General features: G+C 44.8%; 1 protein-coding gene across 2 annotated transcripts; it reads left to right on the top strand.

Annotated features, from left to right (window-relative positions):
• The first annotated feature begins 321 nt into the window (after positions 1-321).
• Positions 322-20,693, top strand: prrc2b (proline-rich coiled-coil 2B). 2 transcript variants are annotated; one of them, XM_053854122.1, is made up of 31 exons: positions 322-479; positions 6,767-6,943; positions 7,018-7,192; positions 7,263-7,365; positions 7,486-7,549; positions 7,634-7,777; positions 7,988-8,295; positions 8,373-8,497; positions 8,569-8,732; positions 8,911-8,998; positions 9,106-9,265; positions 10,244-10,574; positions 10,648-10,823; positions 10,969-11,167; positions 11,239-11,443; positions 11,771-13,765; positions 14,073-14,233; positions 14,300-14,415; positions 14,489-14,630; positions 14,992-15,068; positions 15,158-15,448; positions 15,527-15,628; positions 15,690-15,882; positions 16,056-16,153; positions 16,239-16,366; positions 16,443-16,683; positions 16,748-16,918; positions 16,981-17,066; positions 17,140-17,212; positions 17,509-17,718; positions 19,625-20,693. In XM_053854122.1, exons 2-31 carry the CDS (start codon positions 6,829-6,831, stop codon positions 19,790-19,792), a joined length of 6,609 nt encoding a protein of 2,202 aa, XP_053710097.1. In that variant the 5' UTR covers positions 322-479; positions 6,767-6,828; the 3' UTR covers positions 19,793-20,693. The 2 variants fall into 2 exon arrangements, with proteins under 2 accessions (XP_053710097.1, XP_053710096.1); XM_053854121.1 differs by having other exon boundaries at positions 14,070-14,233.
• Positions 20,694-21,416: the final 723 nt, after the last annotated feature.

Raw genomic sequence — 21,416 nt, 5'->3', positions numbered from 1 at the left:
GGATGCAAAACTCTAAAAAAAAAAATACCTGCAAAACACTGCAAACATTACCACAGTCCACTAGGACATAACCCATGGTAAATAAAAACCAAAATAGAAGCTGTGACCAATTTTGACCGTTGGAAATGGAGGACCAGCATATGAGAGACAGGTTCATGGATGTGGTAAATGAGGTCATCATGTGGGTAGATTTGAGTACAAAAAAACAAAATAATAAATAATAATAATAAAAAATAATATAAGTGTAGTTTCACACATTGGTCGAGGGGCGGCAGTGTTGTGTTTTACGCTGCCTGATGACGTAGGACGTTGTAGCCGGAGCTCACTCTCAGGCCGGGTAGAAGCCCAGCAACAACTCTGCGATCGTTTCAACCTATGAAGATTGGCCTTTACAATCGCCATCCATCCTTTGGTTCGAGTGTGTTTTGTGGATAAACATCTCCATCTGTGATTAGACGCTACATTACGTCGTTGAATCGGTAGGTTTGTCGCCTGTCATCTGTTGACGGATTTGAAATGTCGCTCTTGCTCAAAGTGCCCGGTTTTATTGTTGCTTTGTTCTGGGCAGCAGCCATTTTTAATCGCCCTGTCCTACATTTCCCATCGCTGTATTGACACCGTTCTGATCCTCAAATTACGAATGTCACCTGCGGACTGGCTCTTATCGAGCAATGCATTCCATAAGTGTGTTTTACATGTTCAATACAACGTATATTTCGCTCTCCAAATCTGCCAGCAGCCGGGGTTATTATACAAAACAAACGCGTGAAGTTTAGGGTGTTTTTGGAGCTGCTCGACCCCTGAGTGACCAGTAACATTTTGCCAAGTACAAAATGTATTTTTGTCCAAACCAATCGTAGCATTTCTCCTTTTGCTTTTATCATAACATTCCGTGGTGTTTACACAGTCTTTTTTTCCTTTAGCCGCTAGCTTGGGCTGTATGTCCTTCTCGAATGCTTCATCAGCTGGCGACATTGTCAGATATTAAGAGGGAAAACAAGGTTTTTCGTTGTCGTGGATAGTCGTCTTGCGCTGGTATTTGCTTAGATTGTGATTCCGATCTCACACATCTGAAGTTAGCATTAGCCGCATCTAGCCTCGGCGATATAAACACTGTTGTCACAAAATCGCATGCTCAACAAAGTGACTGAAGATTGTCACGATTGCAGCTACGATTAAAACAGTAGGATAGTCTACTGTTTTGTTTTCCGTGGGTTTCTGCCATGTTGCAAATGTAAACATCTGCACAGCTGGATGCTAGCTTCGAAGCTAACGTAGCCTTTCGCTGAGGTTTTCAGTGTGTTTTGGCGAACAGCGCTATTTTACCAAAATCTGAGGCACTGCAGAGGAAGAACGTTTAAACACAGATCATGCTTCGCGTGATCCGAATATCGGGGTTTGGTTTGGTGACATCGGGGAGCCTTGCTCGGCTAGCGGCCTTAGCCATCTGATGAATCCCCTCTTATTTGTTGAAACCGAGGGATTTATTTGCTGAGGTGATAGGATGAATATTCACGAGGCCAAGTTTCAAACAACCAGGGCCTTTCTAACCTTCCTCACCATCAGCCCGTCAAAACGAGACACTGAGCCAACCTTGAGTTTAGTTGTGGTGGTTTAACCTTCCCTTCATGAACGTTGGTCATGGTGCAAACCACATATTGCAGATGATCACTTTGAAAATCATAGAATGTGTGTGAAAGAATGTCCACAGTGCTTCAGACAGATGAGGCGTGAAGGTTAAGTACAAAGTAAAGACATGGTTCTTGGGTTTGAGGTATTCTTGTCATTCAGGCCGGAACAAAATCTTTGAGTTGGCTGAAAATCTCTGAGTTTTGTTGTCTTTTCTGGTGGTTTGGTGTTTGCACTTACACTTGATTTATTTTTATTATTTATTTTTTTACTCTTTGTTGCAGCACATCTTGTTGTGGATCATCTTTTTTGTTGAGCTTGCTCTAATTTTCAAAATTTCTGTCACATTCTATGACTATACGAATGATTCGATCTGTAAATGACTCGCTCATAGTACCAGTAGAATAAGACATATATACTTGAATCACTCAGACTAAGAATTTGCATGATGCATCACAGGCTTAACATTCTTTTCATTTTTAGTGCCCAAACTTATGCCTAGTTGCATGTAGTGATAGGATCTTCGTTTCTGTTGTGAAGGTTGTCAGTCGCACTCACTGATAACATTCCTGACTAAAATAATACAAAGCAACGTTGCAAGTTATAGTTATGTTTCTTTATGTAGGGCCCTGCGATTTCCGCCAGGATGTTTTGAAACCGTGTGTGGTGGAGCCCCCGCCATCCCCAGAACAGACCACAACCAATCAAGAAACAATTTGATGGAGAAACAAGAAACTTGAGGGTCGAGTTGGCATTTATTAAGTTGGTGACCATAGAAACACGAGTTTCTAATCTTGAGAAGTATATCTCACTCCTGTCTGCATTCCTCCTCTCCCTGTTTGTCTCTTCAGATGTGCCACTTCAGTTCTGCGAGCAACAGATCTATTCCTGTCATTTAGTAATGTTTCCTTAGGGATTTTGTGTTTTTTCGCTTGTTTTTATGTTTGCAATTTGCTTTAAGACTTAGACTTAGACTTTCTTTATTGTCATTGCACAAAACATATTACTATATGATGGCAACGAAATTTCGGTCTGAGGCCTCCAGTTTCCAAAAACAAAACGAAATGTCCAAAAATAAATAGATAGATAAATAATAATAAAATAATAACAGATAAGTGCCAGTCCAGAGGATGTACAATTGAACAAATGAACAGTATTGCAGCTATTGTCCAATGTTCAGCAACCTGACAGCACCAGGAACAAAACTGTTCCTGAATCTGGTGGTTCTGCATCGGATGCTGCAGAACCGTCTGCCAGATGGCAGGAGGGAGAACAGTGCATAATGAACATAATAAACATATTTAATATGTTTGATGTGAGATTTCATCTTAAAAAAGGTGGTCAATATTCTGAAGCCATAGCTGCTCTCATGTAAGATGGTGAATATGTAGTGGAAGCCCTGTCATGGAAGCGTGGAATCTGCAGATTAAAACGTAATCTGAAGTCTTTAAAGTTTGTTATCCTGCTGTAACAACCCAAATTTCTCCATTGTGGGAAGAATAAAGTCTAGTTTAACGTGGAATATCTTGGAATTGGGCAAAAATAATGCTCATGAACCCTTTTTAGGCGGAAAAGATACATATTTTGGACAATTGTTACTGCTATTAAGCAGTCTGAGCGAATGAATGTTACAGATATAATAAAGAAGGTAAATAAGGAACTGTATGCCAACCTTTACACTGCGCAAATGTCTTTGTAGATGATGAAAATAGATGAAATGGAAATATGGTCTGAAGCTGCTGGAGCTTTTCGAATCAGATCCAATAACCAGACAGACAGACTGACTGGTATTTTTTTGTTAAAAATGTGAAGTTAGGATATTCATTTGACTGTTTTCAAAAAGGCTGTTCTTAAATCCTGACTAAGTTGATGTTGTAGCTACATTCAGTTCCAATGTCATTGAAAGCCACCTATTATGCTGGGTGATTGCTCTTTGTCAATAGTGTTGTTGTTTACTATTTGGTAAGCTTATATACTTTGCATGTGTTGGCAAAAATCAAAATCCAAACTGTTGATTGTTTTTTTTTTTTCTTTTAGGACACAGAAGTAGTTTGGTTGCACTGAGCAGAAACTATTCAGCTATTCTCAAAAAGACATCTAATATCTAATTGAAAATTGAAATTGTGATTTCGTAATTTCGGAAATTGTAATATTTTTGCCATATCTGCCAACCCTAATTTCAATTTAATTTCCAGGGATTCCACTACATGTGAACGAAATGGCACACTGCCGCGGCTCAAAAGGAGTGCAGCCACTCCTTCAGAATAATGGTCACTTTTAAATGATGAAATCTCATGTGGTCAAATGTACCAAAACAAAGTGGAAACATTCAAACAAGCGGATCAGCAGAAATTAGTAAGCACAGGTTAAACTTAGGTGCAGCAAGATTTTCAAGTTTAAGTAGGGTGAACGTAACTGAGTGTTACATAGCAACTTTTTTGAGAAACAATTTCCATCTTTACCTTTCATAACAACCTTCCTGGCAAGCATTAAGTTGCAAACTGTGACAAACACCTTAATAGTCAGGATAACTGTGAGATTTCGCCTGAAAACCAATATGGTGATCGCAAAAACCATGGGTCTACATGAATCAATGAAGTTCTGTCTAATTCAGCAAAATTACCAGGGAGTCCCTTTTTTCATGGGAACCAGTATGATAGCCAGGGGATAGTGGAAAGTATTTGTTCTTGGATCCATCATGATTCTTAAATTACTCACAGGGCATCATGTGGGATAAATAACAGACATTTAATATATATAGTTTCTGAAACTCTAGAATGTTTTTACATCGTCTTGCATGTGTATTCTAGTAACTCACGTGTAATTCACGTGTAAAACTGACAAAAACATCTCCCTAAACGATGTTGGATAAATATCGATATTGCATTGTATTGCTGTGCTTTCTGTCGCAATAAATAATCACTCGTGTCACCAGACCACTGATAGTATTTTTAGTAGGGATGCTCCGATCGATCGGCCGATTTCAGCTGGATGGGTGAATGCCGATCACTACCTGTCATTGCCGACGGGTCACAAGTGACAGCTGCCGCTCTGATGAAGCATCGCTGGTTGTGACGCGTCCATTCGCTGCTCACTCAGCAAAGGCATGTCTGCCGTGAAGATTCTTTCACGGAACGGGTTGTGCAGTAAATAATTATTAATTTCACCCAGCTCGATAACCAGCCTTTCTCAGGTGTCGTTTATGCTGGATCCGTCGCCGTTTTGGAGTCAGGTGCAGCGTTCGTCAGCCACCTGAATCTGAAACTTTTGAAAACGTCCGGAGTGGATACTGTCATAAATGTAGTGCTCTCTATCTGGGAGATCTGCTACAAGTGGCCAGTATGTAAATATTTCATGGACATAGCGAAGTCTCTCGAGAGTCTCCGAACCACAACATCTCACATCAAATTAAGTGTTTTTCTGTTGTCCTTTTGACAGAATAGTTGCTGCATTTTTTTCCTATTTTTCCTTCTTGAAGAGGTATATTAAAACGTGTCTGAATTAAAATGATTTAATGGTTCATGTTTTCACATCATGTACACAGAAGGTCTCATTCATTGTCAATCCATGTGATTGGTATTGGTGATGATTGGCATTCTGGCTGATCGGTATCGGTGAACGGCAGAAAAAACCCTGATCGGAGCACCCCTAGTTTTTAGTTGTTCAGATGTAAAATGAAAATGTAAATGTCCTGTTCACGAACGTATCCTAGTTTGCCTGTTCGCTTGGAATCATAGTCATGCTCCATCTTGAAAAACATTGGGCGGTGAGGGGCCAGAAACTGCTCTGCTTTTTGCATTTTCTGCTGTCATGTGATATACACTGGCACTGCTAATGGCTATGGTGACTACGTCTGACCCGGCAAGTCTGAGAAGGAAACATGAAGGATAATGACAGCGGGAGACCAGGATTAAATCAAGAACACGAACCGAGGGACAGAATTTGATGAAATCATGCCATGAACTCAAGAAGTTAAAACACATTCAAGAATGGAAGTTGCTTCCAATAGCGTGGCGACACAAACCTGATTCTGAACAAATATAAAATGCATTCTCTCACTGAAATGTGAAATTTGTGAAGTACATTAAGATAGACATTAAGCAAGTTTCTGTGAATAAGTGAACAACTAGGAATGTCCCAATACCAGCCCTCGTCTTCGTGCTGACACTGGTCTGTTGGGTTGATGCTGACCTATTCACACGACTGAACGATGGCTACTATTAGGGCACTCAACAACTGATGATCAGATTTACCAGGTCAAACCACGAAGTTCAACCCTATTTGAATACAACTGACGCGCTTGATACTTGACACCTCAGATGACATCAATGAGCAAATGTGAGACTAGGGTCGGGACACTCAAGATCATTTTTGGGTGTGCTGATCAATCAATAGCTTGGTCGTCAGACGGTGCTGTCGTCCGTGTCATGGCTGTTGCGCCTCTGTGACTGGTGAAGTTGGTGGCCAGGTTTTCTACTGCAGTGTCATGGAGCTTGATTCAGCCCCGCGGCAGGCTTTTGTTTTTTAAATCACAACTTCAAACATTGCATTCATTTCATTGCAATGCCAATTTGAGTTGGGGAAAAAAACACAGATTGCTGATAATTTTGAAAGTCTGAACAGATGTTCTTTTTTGCACAAACAAAATCACATACAAAAGTCATTTTTTTTATGTCACAAAGCTACTAAATACGAATATTACTGCACATTATTTAAAGCAAATTAAATAGCAATACAAAACACAATTTGCTTAATATAATATGGATAACCTTTATTCTCTTTTCAGTGAACAGATCAAATGGTATTACTCATCATTTGTGAATATAAAGGGCATCCTTTTTGTAACAAAAAAAATGTTTAATCTGCCTACTGGTATATTTGATTGGCTGATCGTGATGACGTCATAAACCTCCATATCGGCACCAGTCGATGAGTCGGTGCAGCCCTAAACCTAATGTATAGACCGAAATAACAGGCTAACATGAAACCAGCTTAATTTTGACTTGAGTTCAGTTGTTGTGGTTCAATATATGTTATGTATTTAACATGAAATGTTGCTGTTCTTGTAAATTTAGCATCAAGTTCAAGTGTGTGACATACTCATCTGACCAACACTTTTCTGTTTCTATTTCTGTAGAATCTGAGGCACTGGGCAGAGGCGCAAAGAAAAATTTCCATACTAGATGACATTACATCGCAATGTCCGATCGTTTGGGGCAAATAACCAAGTCCAAGGATGGGAAAAGCAAGTATTCCTCTCTCAGCCTATTTGACAAGTACAAGGGAAAATCAATAGAAACTCAGAAAAACACAGGTAAGATATAACATGTCTGTGAAATTATTCTGCTTGTTCCTTTCCATAGTTTTTCAATGTGTCTTTGCCTGTAGTTCCTCGACATGGCTTACAGAGTCTTGGCAAAGTGGCTACAGCCCGGCGCATGCCCCCACCCGCTCACCTGCCGAGCTTGAAGTCTGAAAACAAAGGAAACGACCCAAACGTGATTATCGTGCCCAAAGACGGTACAGGATGGGCAAACAAGCCGGAACAACCCGATCAAAAGAGGTAATGATTAAGACAGTTCTCTGCTCTCAGTGCCATGTTTTCTATCACATCGACTCCCTTTTTGTTTTAGTTCTGTTGCATCAACACCACAGCTGCAGGAGTCGCAGCCACAGCTGGCTTTACAGAAATCTGTCTCCAATCTGCAGAAGCCCTCGCCAGTAGCCAGCCAGGAGGTGAGTTCATCCACCATATCTGGATGAATATATCTACACTGGAAATTACAAAACTAAACCTGTTCAAATGACCTACAGATAAAGGGTGATGATTTATGAGCTTTGTCTATGATTTCATAGAACACAAACACAAGTGGACCAAAGCAATGGGCCCAGCTAAATGGAAAAGCAGTAGAGCAAGATGGTGAGTGGTGGTTGGATGATTTCTGATCCATAATGTTGACAAATTTTAAGTACTTGTATAAATACACTTGCTTGTCAACTCCAGGTCTAAGGGTCTCAAACAGACTGCAGCCCTTCTCTCACGAGGAGTTCCCAACGCTAAAGGCAGCTGGAGAACAGGACAAAGCTGGAAAGGAAAGAAGCGCCTTCGATCCGTCGTATGGGCCCGGACCAAGCCTCCGCCCCCAAAGTGAGCATTCACGGAATCACCAGCCACATAACCAGATGATGCTGAATAACTTTGATTATTGCTTTGGTTAGTTCAAATGGATGGTGGAGGATAATGTTGGTTTGATTCAGTTGAGCAACATAATGCTATTTTTAGTAGAAAGGATGACAAATGACTTTATTTTTTTCGTTCTTCATCTTCATTCATGTTTCTCTGCCCCCTCATTTCCAGATGTTACGAGCTGGAGGGAAGGTGGAGGCAGGAACCTTCAGCCCTCATCCCTCGGTCTGCTCGTAGATCCTGAGGGTAAACCCACTGCCCCGGGTGAGACGGGAACCCCTCCGGCCACATCTCATCCCACCTCTGCCACCGCTATCTCCTCCTCCACTGTTGTGTCAGCTCAGTCACCAGGGCTCGATCCCAAGGAGCTTTCGCTGCGACCTGCCCAGCCTGTACGAAGAACAACCGTCCCGACTGCTCTGCAGTATCAGCTTCAGCATACTTCCACTGCTGTCTACCACGACATGCTGCCTGCATTTGTACGTTCTTTTTTCTATTTTTTCTACGTCCAGTTTATCTATTGTTGATATTGAATGACACTCACTTGTGTTGACAGATGTGTTCTAAAGAATCCCGGGAAACCCCCGGGCCGGACCCTGCCCCAGCACCTGTAACAGCACCAGCTCGATTCGATAGCAAACCTGCATTTAGACAAAGTTATGCCAAACCTGAATTGGTCAAGTAAGTGCATTCCATTGAGGAAGTAAAATTGAAGAACTTTGCATTTGCTTATGATTGATTTTGTGTCTCAGTGGTGACGTGAGGAGAGAAAACAAATTTGTCAGAGCTCCACCAAGACTCATTTCCCAGCCGATCCGCAGACCTGGTGACAGAACGCTGCGCCCTGCTATCATCAATCCTGACGACCTGAAGGATCTGGATGATCTCGACAATGATTGTGATGACGGCTGGGCTGGTGAGCGTCTTAGGACAAAGTTTCTGTACCTTACACGATTGCCTTTCCACTCACCTGGTGTTTTTGTGATTCACTAGTGTGTATGTACCTGCAGAAACAAATGCCCTTCACCACCGTGACATGAAATGTTCATAAAACATGTTTGATTTCAAGTGCAATCATTTGTGTGCGTCTTCAGGTCTCCATGAGGAAGTGGATTACAGTGAGAAACTGAAGTTCAGTGATGATGAAGAAGAGCACTCTGCCAATGATAAAAGCAAGATGTGGTAGGGCCTCTTTTTTTTTTTAATTAATAATCAAGTGAAGTAATCATCAGATTTCTTCTCTGTGGTGTTCTTTGTAAACCTTGTACTCAAACTATATGTTTCCTTAGGGGTGAGTGGGAGAGAGAAAGGGAGAACCAGCGTGATTGCCAGTCTTCCCCAAGTTCTGGTGAAGGTCCTGAGGACGGTTACCCCTACCAACAACAACACCTTCATCAGCATGAACCTGCCAGGAAGACAAACGGCAGAGTCAGCGCCACAGAAACACTGGTAGTCAACACTGATCAGTTCTGTACACCGTTTTTCACACACAGCACACTTCTTCCATTAATCCCAAGGCACAACACCAATGGAACGTTGGCCATAGCAAAGACAATCCCTTTTGATTTCTGAAAAAGCTTTTAGTGCAACAATTTTGAGCAAATAAAAGGTCTTATGTCTATAAGGCATCTTCTATTATCCTCTCCTATAAAGTTGACATGCAGACAGATTCCTATCATGGATTATTGGCCTGGAAAACCTTTGTCAACTTTATCTGGCCTGTACTGTACTGTAGGTTTCCATGCACTTTACATCCTTTTGTGTCATTTTATTCTAGCTATCTTCTTCAATATTCATTATCTCAGCTCATTACATGAATTATTCTTTAGCACTCCACATTTTGAAGAGATTTTATTTGGCCCAGCATTTAGTTTTAAGCCCATTAAACAGTGTGGCAAACTTGCACGAGTGCAAATCAAGGCGTCAAGTGAAACTTAACGTTAGCTCTGCAGTGCAGGCTGTCTTTGGCGTTGCAGGTCAAACTAAGAAATCTCCATTATTCTGACGTGAAGTTGGGTGTTAGTGAGACAGAGGCACATCTGCCTCGTGTTTTCTCCAACTGTGAGTGTGTGTGGGACAAATATGCGTTTGCGACGAGTGCGCAGTTCCCTCTGTGATTGAGAGTCTGTGTGTCAGCATAGATCTGCAATTGATAGAATGTGACCGAGAGCATTAATACGGTCTCCTCACATCATCAACACATACTGATTGGTCACGGTCTAATGTCGTCATATCACACACCCTTATCTCCAAACAAATTAAGTGAAATTGGATAATTTCCTACAGCAGTCCTACTGGTCTCTTACGGGACACTGGTTGAAAAACGCTGGTTTTATTACATTTTCTTCCGGCTTCTGTGCCACACACTAAAGTTATAGCTATCAGATGAAGCAGTTCTCTCCGTCATTCCCAACTTTCTCTCTGCAGAAAAACCACGGTGACCAATTGACTGACAAGGATGATCACCAGCGTCAGACTCAGCCTCCGGCCAGGGCCAAGTACGTGTCTCCAGAGCTGTCTGAGGCAGTTGAGAGAGCCCGCAAGCGTCGCGAGGAAGAAGAGAGACGTGCGCGTGAGGAGCGACTAGCAGCCTGTGCTGAAAAACTCAAGAAGCTAGATGAGAAATTTGGCAAGACAGAAAGGCAGACGTCACGATCTGATGACGGGTCCAAAGATGGGGATGCCAAAGCGGTCCCTGTGTCTCCCAACAGAGAGCAGGGTAAAGCGCATCATGAAAACTGGCAATATAGCACAAAAGGTGAGAAAATGAAACGAATAAATTCATGATTGTGTGTATGTAAAATCAAATTTCTTCTAAAAATCATTTCCAGACGATTGTCCTTCAGACAACTCCCCTTGCAACAGTTACCGTGAGGAATCAGGCTTCCCTGCCTATCGCAGCAGCGAAGACGATGGCCCAGAATCCTCTGCCTCTGGAGATTATGGTGGGCGTCACCCCTCCAACACCATCCCACCACGCTTTCAGAAACAGCCGCATCAACAGCAGGTCAGCGTTCATTGATTCATAGATTTATTTTCACTGCTCAAGAGAGCTTCATTCATACAGCGTGTTTCATATGAGACACACAAAGCAAATGGCAACTATTTTCCATCCCTGACATAACATCTTTGAATAAATGCTATTTTTGTAGGAACAAGTGTATAAGATGCAGAACTGGCAGTCAAGCCATCAAGCTCCCTCTGTATCAGGCCACTCACAAAGGGGATACTATCCCCCCCATGTACTTGGTTTCGACCCCCGCTGGATGATGATGCCACCATTCATGGATCCTCGTGTGCCTCAAGGAAGATCCGCAGCTGACTATTATTCTGGAAGTGTCCATTCTTCAGGTGGGCATTTGAGAAATCCACTCTTTTCCAAGATGTGTCAGCCATTACAGAATTCTGTGACGTCTCAACAGGAATGGGGAAACAATTGCTGCACCAAGATCACTTAAATAGTCCCAATTCTGATGAGGGGAGTCATCCCAATAGCCACCAGGACAGGAAAACTCCTTCTTCTGATTCCTATCCCGTGTGGAGCCAAGATGGCTACCCACTACGCAGCTTCACGCCACCATACCAGAGGCAGCACGAGAGCTCGGAGAGCGGCCAGCCGGATGACAGGTCAGTGTCTGTTGAATTTGACACTGGTCTGAAGACAATTTGCTGGCCACACCAGTGCATTAGGGCGTAAATTAAAAAAGATGGTTCGTATTTTGTGACAAAAGAGATGGAAATTGATTGCAAAGAGTGCAGAGTACAAATTGGTGGCCCTCAAGAAGCTTTAGAAGAAGACAGGGCTGGCAACATCTTGCACAACATTTTTTTTATTGACACATTTGAATGTCACCTATTTTATCATAATTTTAATCGTGGTTATGACCAAAAAGCCAAACCAAATGTGGTTTGATATGAGTAGTTAATTTTTTCTTTTTTTTTTTTGGTTCTCAGTGTTGATCTGGCCTCCTCCCTGCAAGACACACATGAAGCCAGTGAGGCTCAGCCTGGTCCTCAGGAAGATGTCCCCCAACACTCCTATCAAAGCCGAGAAAGAGAGCACCACGATCATGGATTGCTGTCCAATGCTCAGAGCCGCACGCAACTTCATGGAGACGGTGAATTCTCGAAGAGAGATTCTTGGGACCGGCATCTGAAAGATGGTTCAGACTCTCAGGACGAGAACTTTATCGCCTCCAGAGATGGCTGGAGAAGAAGTGATTGTCAGAAACAAGATGGAGGTGTCAACAGTGCTTCTGGCCAGTGGTCTGAGCTCAGCTCATGTTCAAGTGGCAGCATTACTCAGCCGTCTGAGACAGGCGGACGCACCCTGGTCAGGAGAACTGGTCCAATCAAGAAGCCAGTGCTCAAAGCTTTGAAAGTAGAAGATAAAGAAAATGAAAAGCCGAAACCGGAGCCTGAAGAGAAGCCTGTGCCGTACCGTCTGGAGAAGGAAGTCCTAACCAATGTGTATGACTTGAAGAAGGATAACCAGCCTGTTAACAATCGGTCCTCGCCTGTTGTAGAGAAACAACATGAAGAGAGGCAACGTCAGTCTCCTGCTCCCAAATCCGAGAGACCACTGAGCACTCACAATGAGGAGAGTCCCAGAGAGAGTGTGTGGGAAAGTAGCAAAAACCAGCCTGGCAGAGATTGCCAGGATTCACAAGCACCCCGACGTAATAACTGGATCTTCATAGATGAAGAGCAAGCCTTTGGAGGAGTCAGGGGATCTGGTCGAGGACGTGGCCGAGGGTTTAGGGAGTTCAATCCTCGAGGTGGCAGCCGTGGTGGCAGAGGTGGAGACAGCTTGAGAGGAAGCTACAACAACAACAACAGCAGTGGTCAGAGAACGGGCAGAGGTCGAGCACATACGGGAGATCTTAAGGTGGACGAGTTTCTGAGGGGAAAACCCCGACGACGCAACGTTAGCGAGACTTTGAGTGAAGCGTCTGAATATGAAGAGCTGCCCAAGAGACGGCGGCAGAAAGGATCAGAGAATGGAGAATCGTACCCAGAGACTGGTGAGGTTCGGAAAGCTGATCGAGACTCATGGAGGTCTTCTAAGATGTATGCTGAAGACCAGAACACTGAAAGAGAGAAGGCCAAGGTGGGCCGAGGTTTCGGAGGTCGAATGCTGCCGCCTAGGCTCAACACCAGTGTTAACTACAATCGAAACTTTGGCGGCCAAAGAGAAATGTCTTCATGGAGGGGGCGCGGACACCAATTTAGTAACACAGGTTCCATGCAAGAGAACGGCTACGGTACCGGAGCAGAGACGAGCTACAACCGCAGACCCCCATCTGACCGAGACTCTCTCAAGTATCAACCAAAGTTTTCTGGCACCTTTATGGAAAACGGCTCCGAGGAGCGAGAAGGAGAATACTTCTTCGACAATGAAAACCCCGACAGGCAGATGCTGAGAAGAAGACGACCTCCACGTCAGGACAAACCACCACGATTCCGCCGTCTTCGACAGGAACGTGAACCTGGTTCAAACCAGTGGACCAGCGACGAGTACCTTAATGGAGACTTCACCAACACCTGGTCAAGTCGCCCCAAGAGCACCGCAGAGGAGAACTGGCCGACTGGCCACTACACTGGAGTGCGTCCCAGCCAGCAAGCTCCTGCAGAAGACTGGGAGAGTGGATCAGACAACAGTGACTTTGGCGACTGGAGGGAGAAACGGACGGGAGGGGGCTCTGCTTCTGCACAGGGACACGCCGAGGTTCCAACTGACTCCTGCCTCAGTGAAGCTGCTTCTGTGGACACAAGAGAACTGACCAAGAGAAGCTTCTCCAGCCAGAGACCACTGGTTGAAAGACAGAACCGGAAAGGGGAACCGTCACTGCTGGAAACAAGCAAGATGGCACGAACGCCTGAAAATCCCCCAAATGCTGTGTCCAACAGGAGCGACGGTTGGCAAAATGGAGGAACGTCTTGTAAGAGGTCAGTCACGCTATTTCATGTCTTAGCAAAGTTGGAAAGCTGATGAATATATTTTGACAGAGCTAATGCAGGGATTCCGAAATACCACAATATGCAAAGAATATGATTTACCTAAAAGTTAAATGACAATTAGAAAAATAATATCATTTTAGTGTTTTAGATCACATGTAGTTGGTCTTCTAATGCCATGCACTATTTTCATGTCCCCACACTGTGCAGCTCATCTGTGGAATAAAACTGTGAAGATCAACCTTAAATGTTTTTCCTCCAACTGAAGTCACCTTGCTCCGTCTGTCTTTCCTAGCAGAAGCCCAGACGAGTGCAGTCCAATCTATAACATCGAGCAGTCGGAGGAGCGAGAGCCCAGCGAGTCCTCTGGGAAGAAAATCGACAAAGAGCTGAAACCAGGAGCCGTCAAGACAGACCTGACTGAATCTCTGCCCCAATACGAGCTCAGCGGCTACCCAAGTGAGAATGTGTGATTTGAATGAAACCTGAGAGGCTACAGGTATTTATTCCTGTTTATCTCTGTAGTTGATGAAAACACCGGAGGACCAATTTCAAATTCAGACAGCTACCAAGACGCGTTGTCCAAAAAGCAAAGACGGCCACAGGAGGATGACCGGAGGAGGAAGGAGCAGTCAGCTCAGGTATGTCTCCCTCATGACCATAAACCTGTGAGAGAATTGGTGGTGAATTGTTTTTTTGTTAAATCTGCCCTAGGTCTCGGTGAAAAGCAGATCTCTCACCTCCAAGATCCCACCACGCTTTGCCAAGAAGCAGGGGGCCATGGTCATGGAGCCGCCGGAAGAACCACTCACCTCGAACAACCTGGGAACAGAAATCTGGGAAACCAATAGCTCTGGTGAAGTTCTTGCTTTCACTTGAGAGATTATAGGCAGTATATGACTTTGAAAATGCCATTGACTCTCGACAGTTCTTATCTACAGATGGTAGTTACTGTCAGCAGGAGTTTATTCTTCAGCATCAGTTAGCAAACTGGTAGCTGCATGTTACATGTCATCATATTGTGCGTATTCGCACAACTGTTGCGCTATGGTTGGTTACTTTGGTTACTAACATGTCCAGGAGGAGAATTGCCAGCCCTGAAACACTTTGAGACAGAGAGCCAAGTATAATGTTAGGGTCTGAGGTTTAAGCGTTGGGAAAAACAGTATCCATCGTTGCACACTATGTTAACAGTAGCCCTTATTATCATGCTGCAGCTCTGTCAGTGCAGTCCTCAGGCGGAGACTCGTGGACCAAGCAGGTGTCTTACACTGGAAGTGAGCCCAACTCTGAGGTAAATCCTGTTTAAATATTATGTGTGGCTTCTGTATGGTGTCCCTTACTGAATCCCTGTTGATGTTGTTTATTGTTGTTGTTTATAAGGATTCAGATGCCAGTCCAGAGCAGAGCAAGGAGCAGCACAAACCAGGTCCCATCGGGAACGAACGCTCCCTCAAGCACCGTAAAGGATCAGAAGGTGTCGATCGATTGGAAGTCAGCGGTCCCATCACACCAGTCAACGGCGTGGATCTCCATGTGGACAGCGTTCTGCCCGTGCCTCCTATAGAGTTTGGGGTCAGTGCCAAGGACTCTGATTTCAGCCTCCCGCAGGGCTCAACAGCAGTGCCAGTGTCCAATCCTGTCAACAAGCTCCAGGACGCTCTGGCGACCAACGTGAGTCCAGCTTCCATCTTATACAGTCATCTTTCATGAGCTCCTTGAATAAATGTGTAAATGTACTGCCATAAACAGACGGCGCTCAACCAGAGCATCCCTATACTGTGCTCCAACCACCTGCAGCCGGGAATCAACCTCAACCCCATCTCCTTCCCCAGTACTGATCTCACGCTCAAGGTAGTTGTACTGGACTGACTTGTATGTGAAGGCGCAGAGTAACAGTCATCTTGTCACGCAGATGGAATCAGCTCGCAAAGCTTGGGAGAACTCCCAGTCGCTCCCTGAGCAGGGTTCTCCTGGAGCAGGGTCCTCGGGCGCTCAGCCTCCCTGCAGTGTGGGCTCCTCCAGCGGCGTCAGCTACAGCTCCTTTGGTGGAGTGTCCATGCCCCCGATGCCTGTGGCCTCTGTCGCCCCCTCCATGTCCATGCAAGGTAGAGTGCTTTTTTTTAAGTTATTACTTACCAAGAATGAGAGCTTTTGTCGAATTACTTGAGTCTGAATTGTGAGCTTGCACCTGATCAATGTGAATACTTGTTTTAGTTTGGAAGTCAGACAGTGAATTATCATATTCCACTCACCCTAGTGTGTTTCCAACCATCTCCAGGAAGTCATATCCCTCCTCTCTATCTGGATGGTCATGTGTTTCCCAGCCAGCCCCGCCTGGTTCCACCCACCATGACCCAGCAGCAGACCTACCAGCAGGTACACTCTGACACACCCACATTCCCAAACTGGCTATATGAATATTGTCTTGAATCTTGTTTGGTTCTTTCTCAACACTCAACAGGCTGCAGCTGCTCAGCAGATTCCCATCTCGCTGCACACCTCTCTACAGGCTCAGGCTCAGCTGGGTCTGCGAGGCGGTTTGCCAGTGTCTCAGTCCCAGGAGATGTTCAACTCCATCCCTCCCTTCAGGTGTGGATCGAACTCACCGGACGTCCAATGTCAGTTTAGTGGAAGCTAAAAGTTGCTTTTTGTTTCATCTCTTCAGGTCACAGGTTTACATGCACCACAACCTTTCGCAGCCGAGCCCCATGGTCCTGTCCGGTGGAGGCCCTCTCAAAGCCCCGTACTCGCCTTTTCCGGGGATGCAGCACTCAGACATGGTGAAGTCTCAGTCTGGGTCCCACTACCAGCCCATGAATGGCAGCCAGCAGTTGGTTTACGACAGCCCGATGAGCCAGGGTCCCAGTCTGGGCTCCTCCCAGTTAATGGACTCTCAGCTCATCCAGGTCAGTTCAGCACCGGCATAGTTTGGTATTCAACGGACGGCCCCTAAAAGTCTGGACTCCACAGGTCACCATGCCATTGCCTGCGGCGTCTCAGCTGCGCTACGGCTCTGCTCAGCAGCACCTCATCCTCCCACAGTCCATCCAGCTGCAGCAAGGACAGAACCTGTCTGTGGGCGGTCCTCGGAGGATGATGCCCCCCGGCTCCCAGCCCACCGTTATGACTGGCAGCAGAGATGTAGGTGTCACGTTGATGCTTCCAAATTGCCGGATCTCAACATTGTGTGTGTGGTGCTGCAGCTTTCTCAGGGCTCCCAGATGGAAATGAAAGGATTCCAGTTCTCTGATAAGCCAAATCACTCAGCGGGACTCTCTGGCTCCTACAGGTGAGCAGCCAGTCAAACATGCTGTCTGTCTAGTCTTTGTTCATCCCTCTGAAGTGCCTCTGCTTCCCACCAGGCCTGGTTCTGCCAGCCCCAGCGGAAAACCCTCCGGCCCCGTCGGGCCTCTGCCAACTCACTTTGCCCAGCAGGTACCTTTTGAGGCTTGTTTCGTCATGAATTACATGTATCATTTTTTCATCTCCTTTAACAGTGTCCACTTTTGCTCTACCTTTGAATCATTACACTTCTCCTTCAGTTGACTTGTTTTTGTATCTATAATTTCCGTGTCTATGTTTTCTTGCGGCTTCTCACTCAGTTCTGTTGGCTTTTGTGTGATTTCCACGTGGATGTTTGAGAGAAATGATCATGCAACAGCGGTTTACTCACTCTCTCTTCCCTCCTCGCCCCTTCCCCTCTGCTCCCACCTGCCCTCCCTCACCACTAGGTGCAGCCTGCTCAGGGCAGCATGGTGATGCACATGCGGCCCCCCACCACCGGCCCTTTCCCCAACCCCATCCAGAGACCTGTCATGCAGGTCAACAAACCTGTCATCATCCGCTCCCCTCCTTACCCCAACCCTGGCCGCGACCTCCCCCACTCTGCTCCTCCCTCTGCTCCCGAGCCCTCTCTTAAAGGGCCGGAGGATGGCATGAAGGTGAGCCACCCACTGTAAAGATAGGTAATTTGATTTCATCCATTTTCTTCATCTGTAATAATTGTCTGGAAATATCTCTTTTTTCATGTGGACTTTGCTGTTGGAGCTGTTGCCGAGTGTGTAACGTTACGTCTTCAGCTTCATAGTGTCAGAAAAATGAGAGGACTGAAAGAATAATTGTTATGAACCAATCTGAGGCAAAAAAAAATGTGCTGGAATCAAATCATGCAAAAGAGGTAAATTGGGCTCTGTATCCCAACCTGAACACAGCACACGGCAGATGAAGCTGACCAGATTGTTTTCCAATGACCTGTGCTAGAAAGCTGTCTGGGTGTCTTCACTCTAGAAGGAAACTATGACGATGATAGCCGAACAGCAAGCGTTCCACTAAACGTGACCTAAGTTTGCATCAGTAATCTGCTCTGTGTTTTGCTCACTTAAATCCTGTTACAATGCTTATGAGGAACAGTTATCACTAATATTTTGGCTTTCATCTGTTCATTGGCTTTTTTTCCTTACAACACTGACTAGAAACTTGCAAGTCAGTCTCAAAATACACACAGGATTGTGATAAAATGGAAACAGTTATTTAAAATAAATATTTTTGCCCTATTACCCACCACTTTATGGAGACATTTTTAAACAGATACATTTTCTGCTATTTGTTTCGGCAAAGGTTTCACAATTTAATTGCTGACTAAGCACAATTGCGCTTTGGCCAAGGTTCCTTTGGTTCTGTGCCTCTGGATTTTTTTCAATGGACCAAGTGTGATGTGGCTTAAAATAGGTTAAAAAACACTGATGTATGGACTTCTGTTTACATGCTCAGCCTGTTACATCATAGGAAATTGTGTTTTATAAATTATCATTTGAAAAGCTTAGTCTGTTACATGTAAAAAGTCAAAAATATTCAGTCATCTAAACGGCATGTAAATGTGTTCTCTACCAGCATTCTGTATGAGTTGGTAATTGGCATTCAAAATTTTATTTAGCTTTTTCAGTTTGGTCTATTCCTTTATAATAACTGTAACCAGAATGAATCAGTGAGCGTCACTCGTCCTGTCTACCTTGGAATATGATTAACACCGCTGACTCTCAGCAGTGTGATCTCTGCACATCACGACCTTGAGGCTTTAGAGCACGTGTCAAACTCCAGGTCCCACCAAGTCCCTCCATGTGGCCTGCAGGAGCGTGAATGCAAGACTCATTCTTCCGAGCCTTGTGTTTATTTCAGCTGGATGTAGCTTGAAAACTGTTGATGAAGGCAAACTTCTGTGTGATCCAAAGTTGGCCATGGGAGCAAATTCACTCATCTAATATGACGGCGCCAGCCATGGTCAAATACTCTTTTGGCATATTTTTTCTGCATCACGTTTGACCGTGAAGTGGCTCCCGAATGTTTTTAGAACGTTGTCATGAAGCAGGGCGCCAACCGCTGCCCTCACTTTCTGTCCCACTGTACCATCTCCATCAGAGCGGGAATGTCACTCGCCTCAATCTGATGCTGTAATTCGCTCTCTTGCCGTCTGTTTTGCTCCTATTGCGTAACTCAAACCGACCTTATCTCTGTGGGTCTGTTTTCAAACTTTTTTTTAACTCAGAAACTGACAGAAACAGGCCCGAATGTTGCTCAGGCTGAAGTTACAGGTGTTCGCCAACTGCTTGTGGAAAGCGGTAACTACATCCAGCACTGTATTTACTGATAGGCTTGTATCAATGCAGCGATATTGCTTGTCTTAGTTTTTAACCAAAAAGGGTTAACAACCTTGGCCCTTCAGTGAGTTTGACTCCCCTGTTTTCGGGGGAAAGTGAGGCATCTTTTCAAGCCCAGACTGCTGTGTGCTCAGTTAATGTCGTAGTGAAGATTCTGCAGAGAAGGCTGCAAGTGACTCTTCCCTCTCTACAGAGTAAAACCATGCGAGATGCACGCAAAGCTCTGGTGGAGGTGAAGACACCGACCGGGACTCTGACCAGCGCACTGCAGGACTCCCTCACCTCCACTGGTCAAGCCAAACCTGCTCGCACTGGAGCCATCAAACCACAGGCTGTCAAGGTGGAGGAAGGCAAGGCTTGAGACTGGACCCCGAACCCTTGTCACCAGCCGGCCGCCACGTGCTGACCCTCTCATGAGCGAGGGCCGGAGACATGGAAGCACCAGACCTGGACACTATAACGTCACGTCACCTATAGAGATATCTAAATAAATATATATATAAATCTAAATATATACATAGACACAGTCTTTTAAGCAGATCTCTTCAAGTCCTCTTTAATTTATTAGTCACTTTTACAGGGAGAGTGATCCAGAGAAAAGATGTTTCTGTTTCTGTGTGCGTGTTGATCTCTGAAGTGAGAAAATGACCAAGCCAGTCATTTTTGCCAAACTGTTCGTCCTCGGTGTTCACGGACTCCAGCCTTCAAGACCGGGCCGACACTTGAAGCCGCTCGCCGGTAGTTGAGTTTTTAAACAAAAAAAAAATGCAGTGGGGCACTTTTTTTCTGTTCTTTTGCTGATAAATAAATGTCCATCAACTTTTTTCCCCCTGAAAGACTTACTTTTATTGGAAGACATGATTGCATGTCGCCGCGGCAGGAGCGAAGCACAGGAATTTCAGAAGAGCTGCGTGGGGACTAAATTTGCTTTGCTTTCTAGTGTGAACTGAAACGGTGGATGTTTTACCAAAATCTTGTCGCTTCCACGTGAACTTCACTGGCATTGATGCAGCGTGTGCATGTGACGTGTGTGAACCTGCAGCCCCTCTAACCTCCCGCCACCACCCCACCGCCGCCCCAGCTCTCGAGACAACATTTCACAATGAACTGTATTTACCTCAGCGATCAGGATGCTGCCGTCGACTGTGGATTTTATAAAGCTGGAAAAGCTTATCAGCACCGTTTCTGCGACCCTCTCTTCTCTACCGTCTGAGTTAGCTGGTTTGATCTGGTTACAGATTTATTCTTTTTTTTTTTTTTTTTTTTTTTAATAAACCCAGATTCACGATTCCGCAGCAGCGCAGCATTCAGGGTCCAAACGTCAAGTAGTTCTGTCACACTAATGAACAAACGTTGTCGCTTCTTTACTGGATTACGATCTTTGCTTGGCCTTTTCGTTGTGAGCGCCGCAGTTCCAGTCGACCACGAAGGACTTTTTACTGCTTGAACAATGTGAAGCTGTTTTTTTGTTTGTTTTTTGTAACGGACACTGATGTTGGGAATCACAATGTCATGACGCCGCCGCTTAAACTCTCATGTTGCTGCTGTGTATGTGTATGCAGTGCGCCCAGACCTCGCCAGCGACGGGGTCTCATCTTTGTGGCACTGTAAACGGAGTAACTGTTAAAAGAAGGTCATGTGTTCTTCTGAATGAACTGCTTTGGAGTGTCTGTGCCCCTTTCTCACTGCAACTGTCCTCGTCGCACCACCACCTTGCCAGAATGTTTCTTTTGTACCTTCCAGAGGCTTTGTTTGGGTCACAGGGGCGGCACTTTGTACAGCTGCAGTTTTATTTATCCACCTGACTTTATCCTTTCAGATATTTGGTCATTACTCTCCCTTGTTTAAAGTTGGAAAAAAAGAGCTTATTGAAAGAAAAATAAATAAAGCAGTTGTGATTTCTAAGATGTACAGCTGATCTCTGTGCTCTCACGATGTCATATTAAAATCATGCTTCAAACAGTTGTCAGGGAATTTATGGAAAT

The sequence above is a fragment of the Synchiropus splendidus genome, chromosome 1 (genome assembly GCF_027744825.2).
Source record: "Synchiropus splendidus isolate RoL2022-P1 chromosome 1, RoL_Sspl_1.0, whole genome shotgun sequence".
Taxonomy (NCBI): domain Eukaryota; kingdom Metazoa; phylum Chordata; class Actinopteri; order Syngnathiformes; family Callionymidae; genus Synchiropus; species Synchiropus splendidus.
Note: the sequence above shows the minus strand (reverse complement) of the source record. Positions and strands in the feature narration are given on the sequence as shown.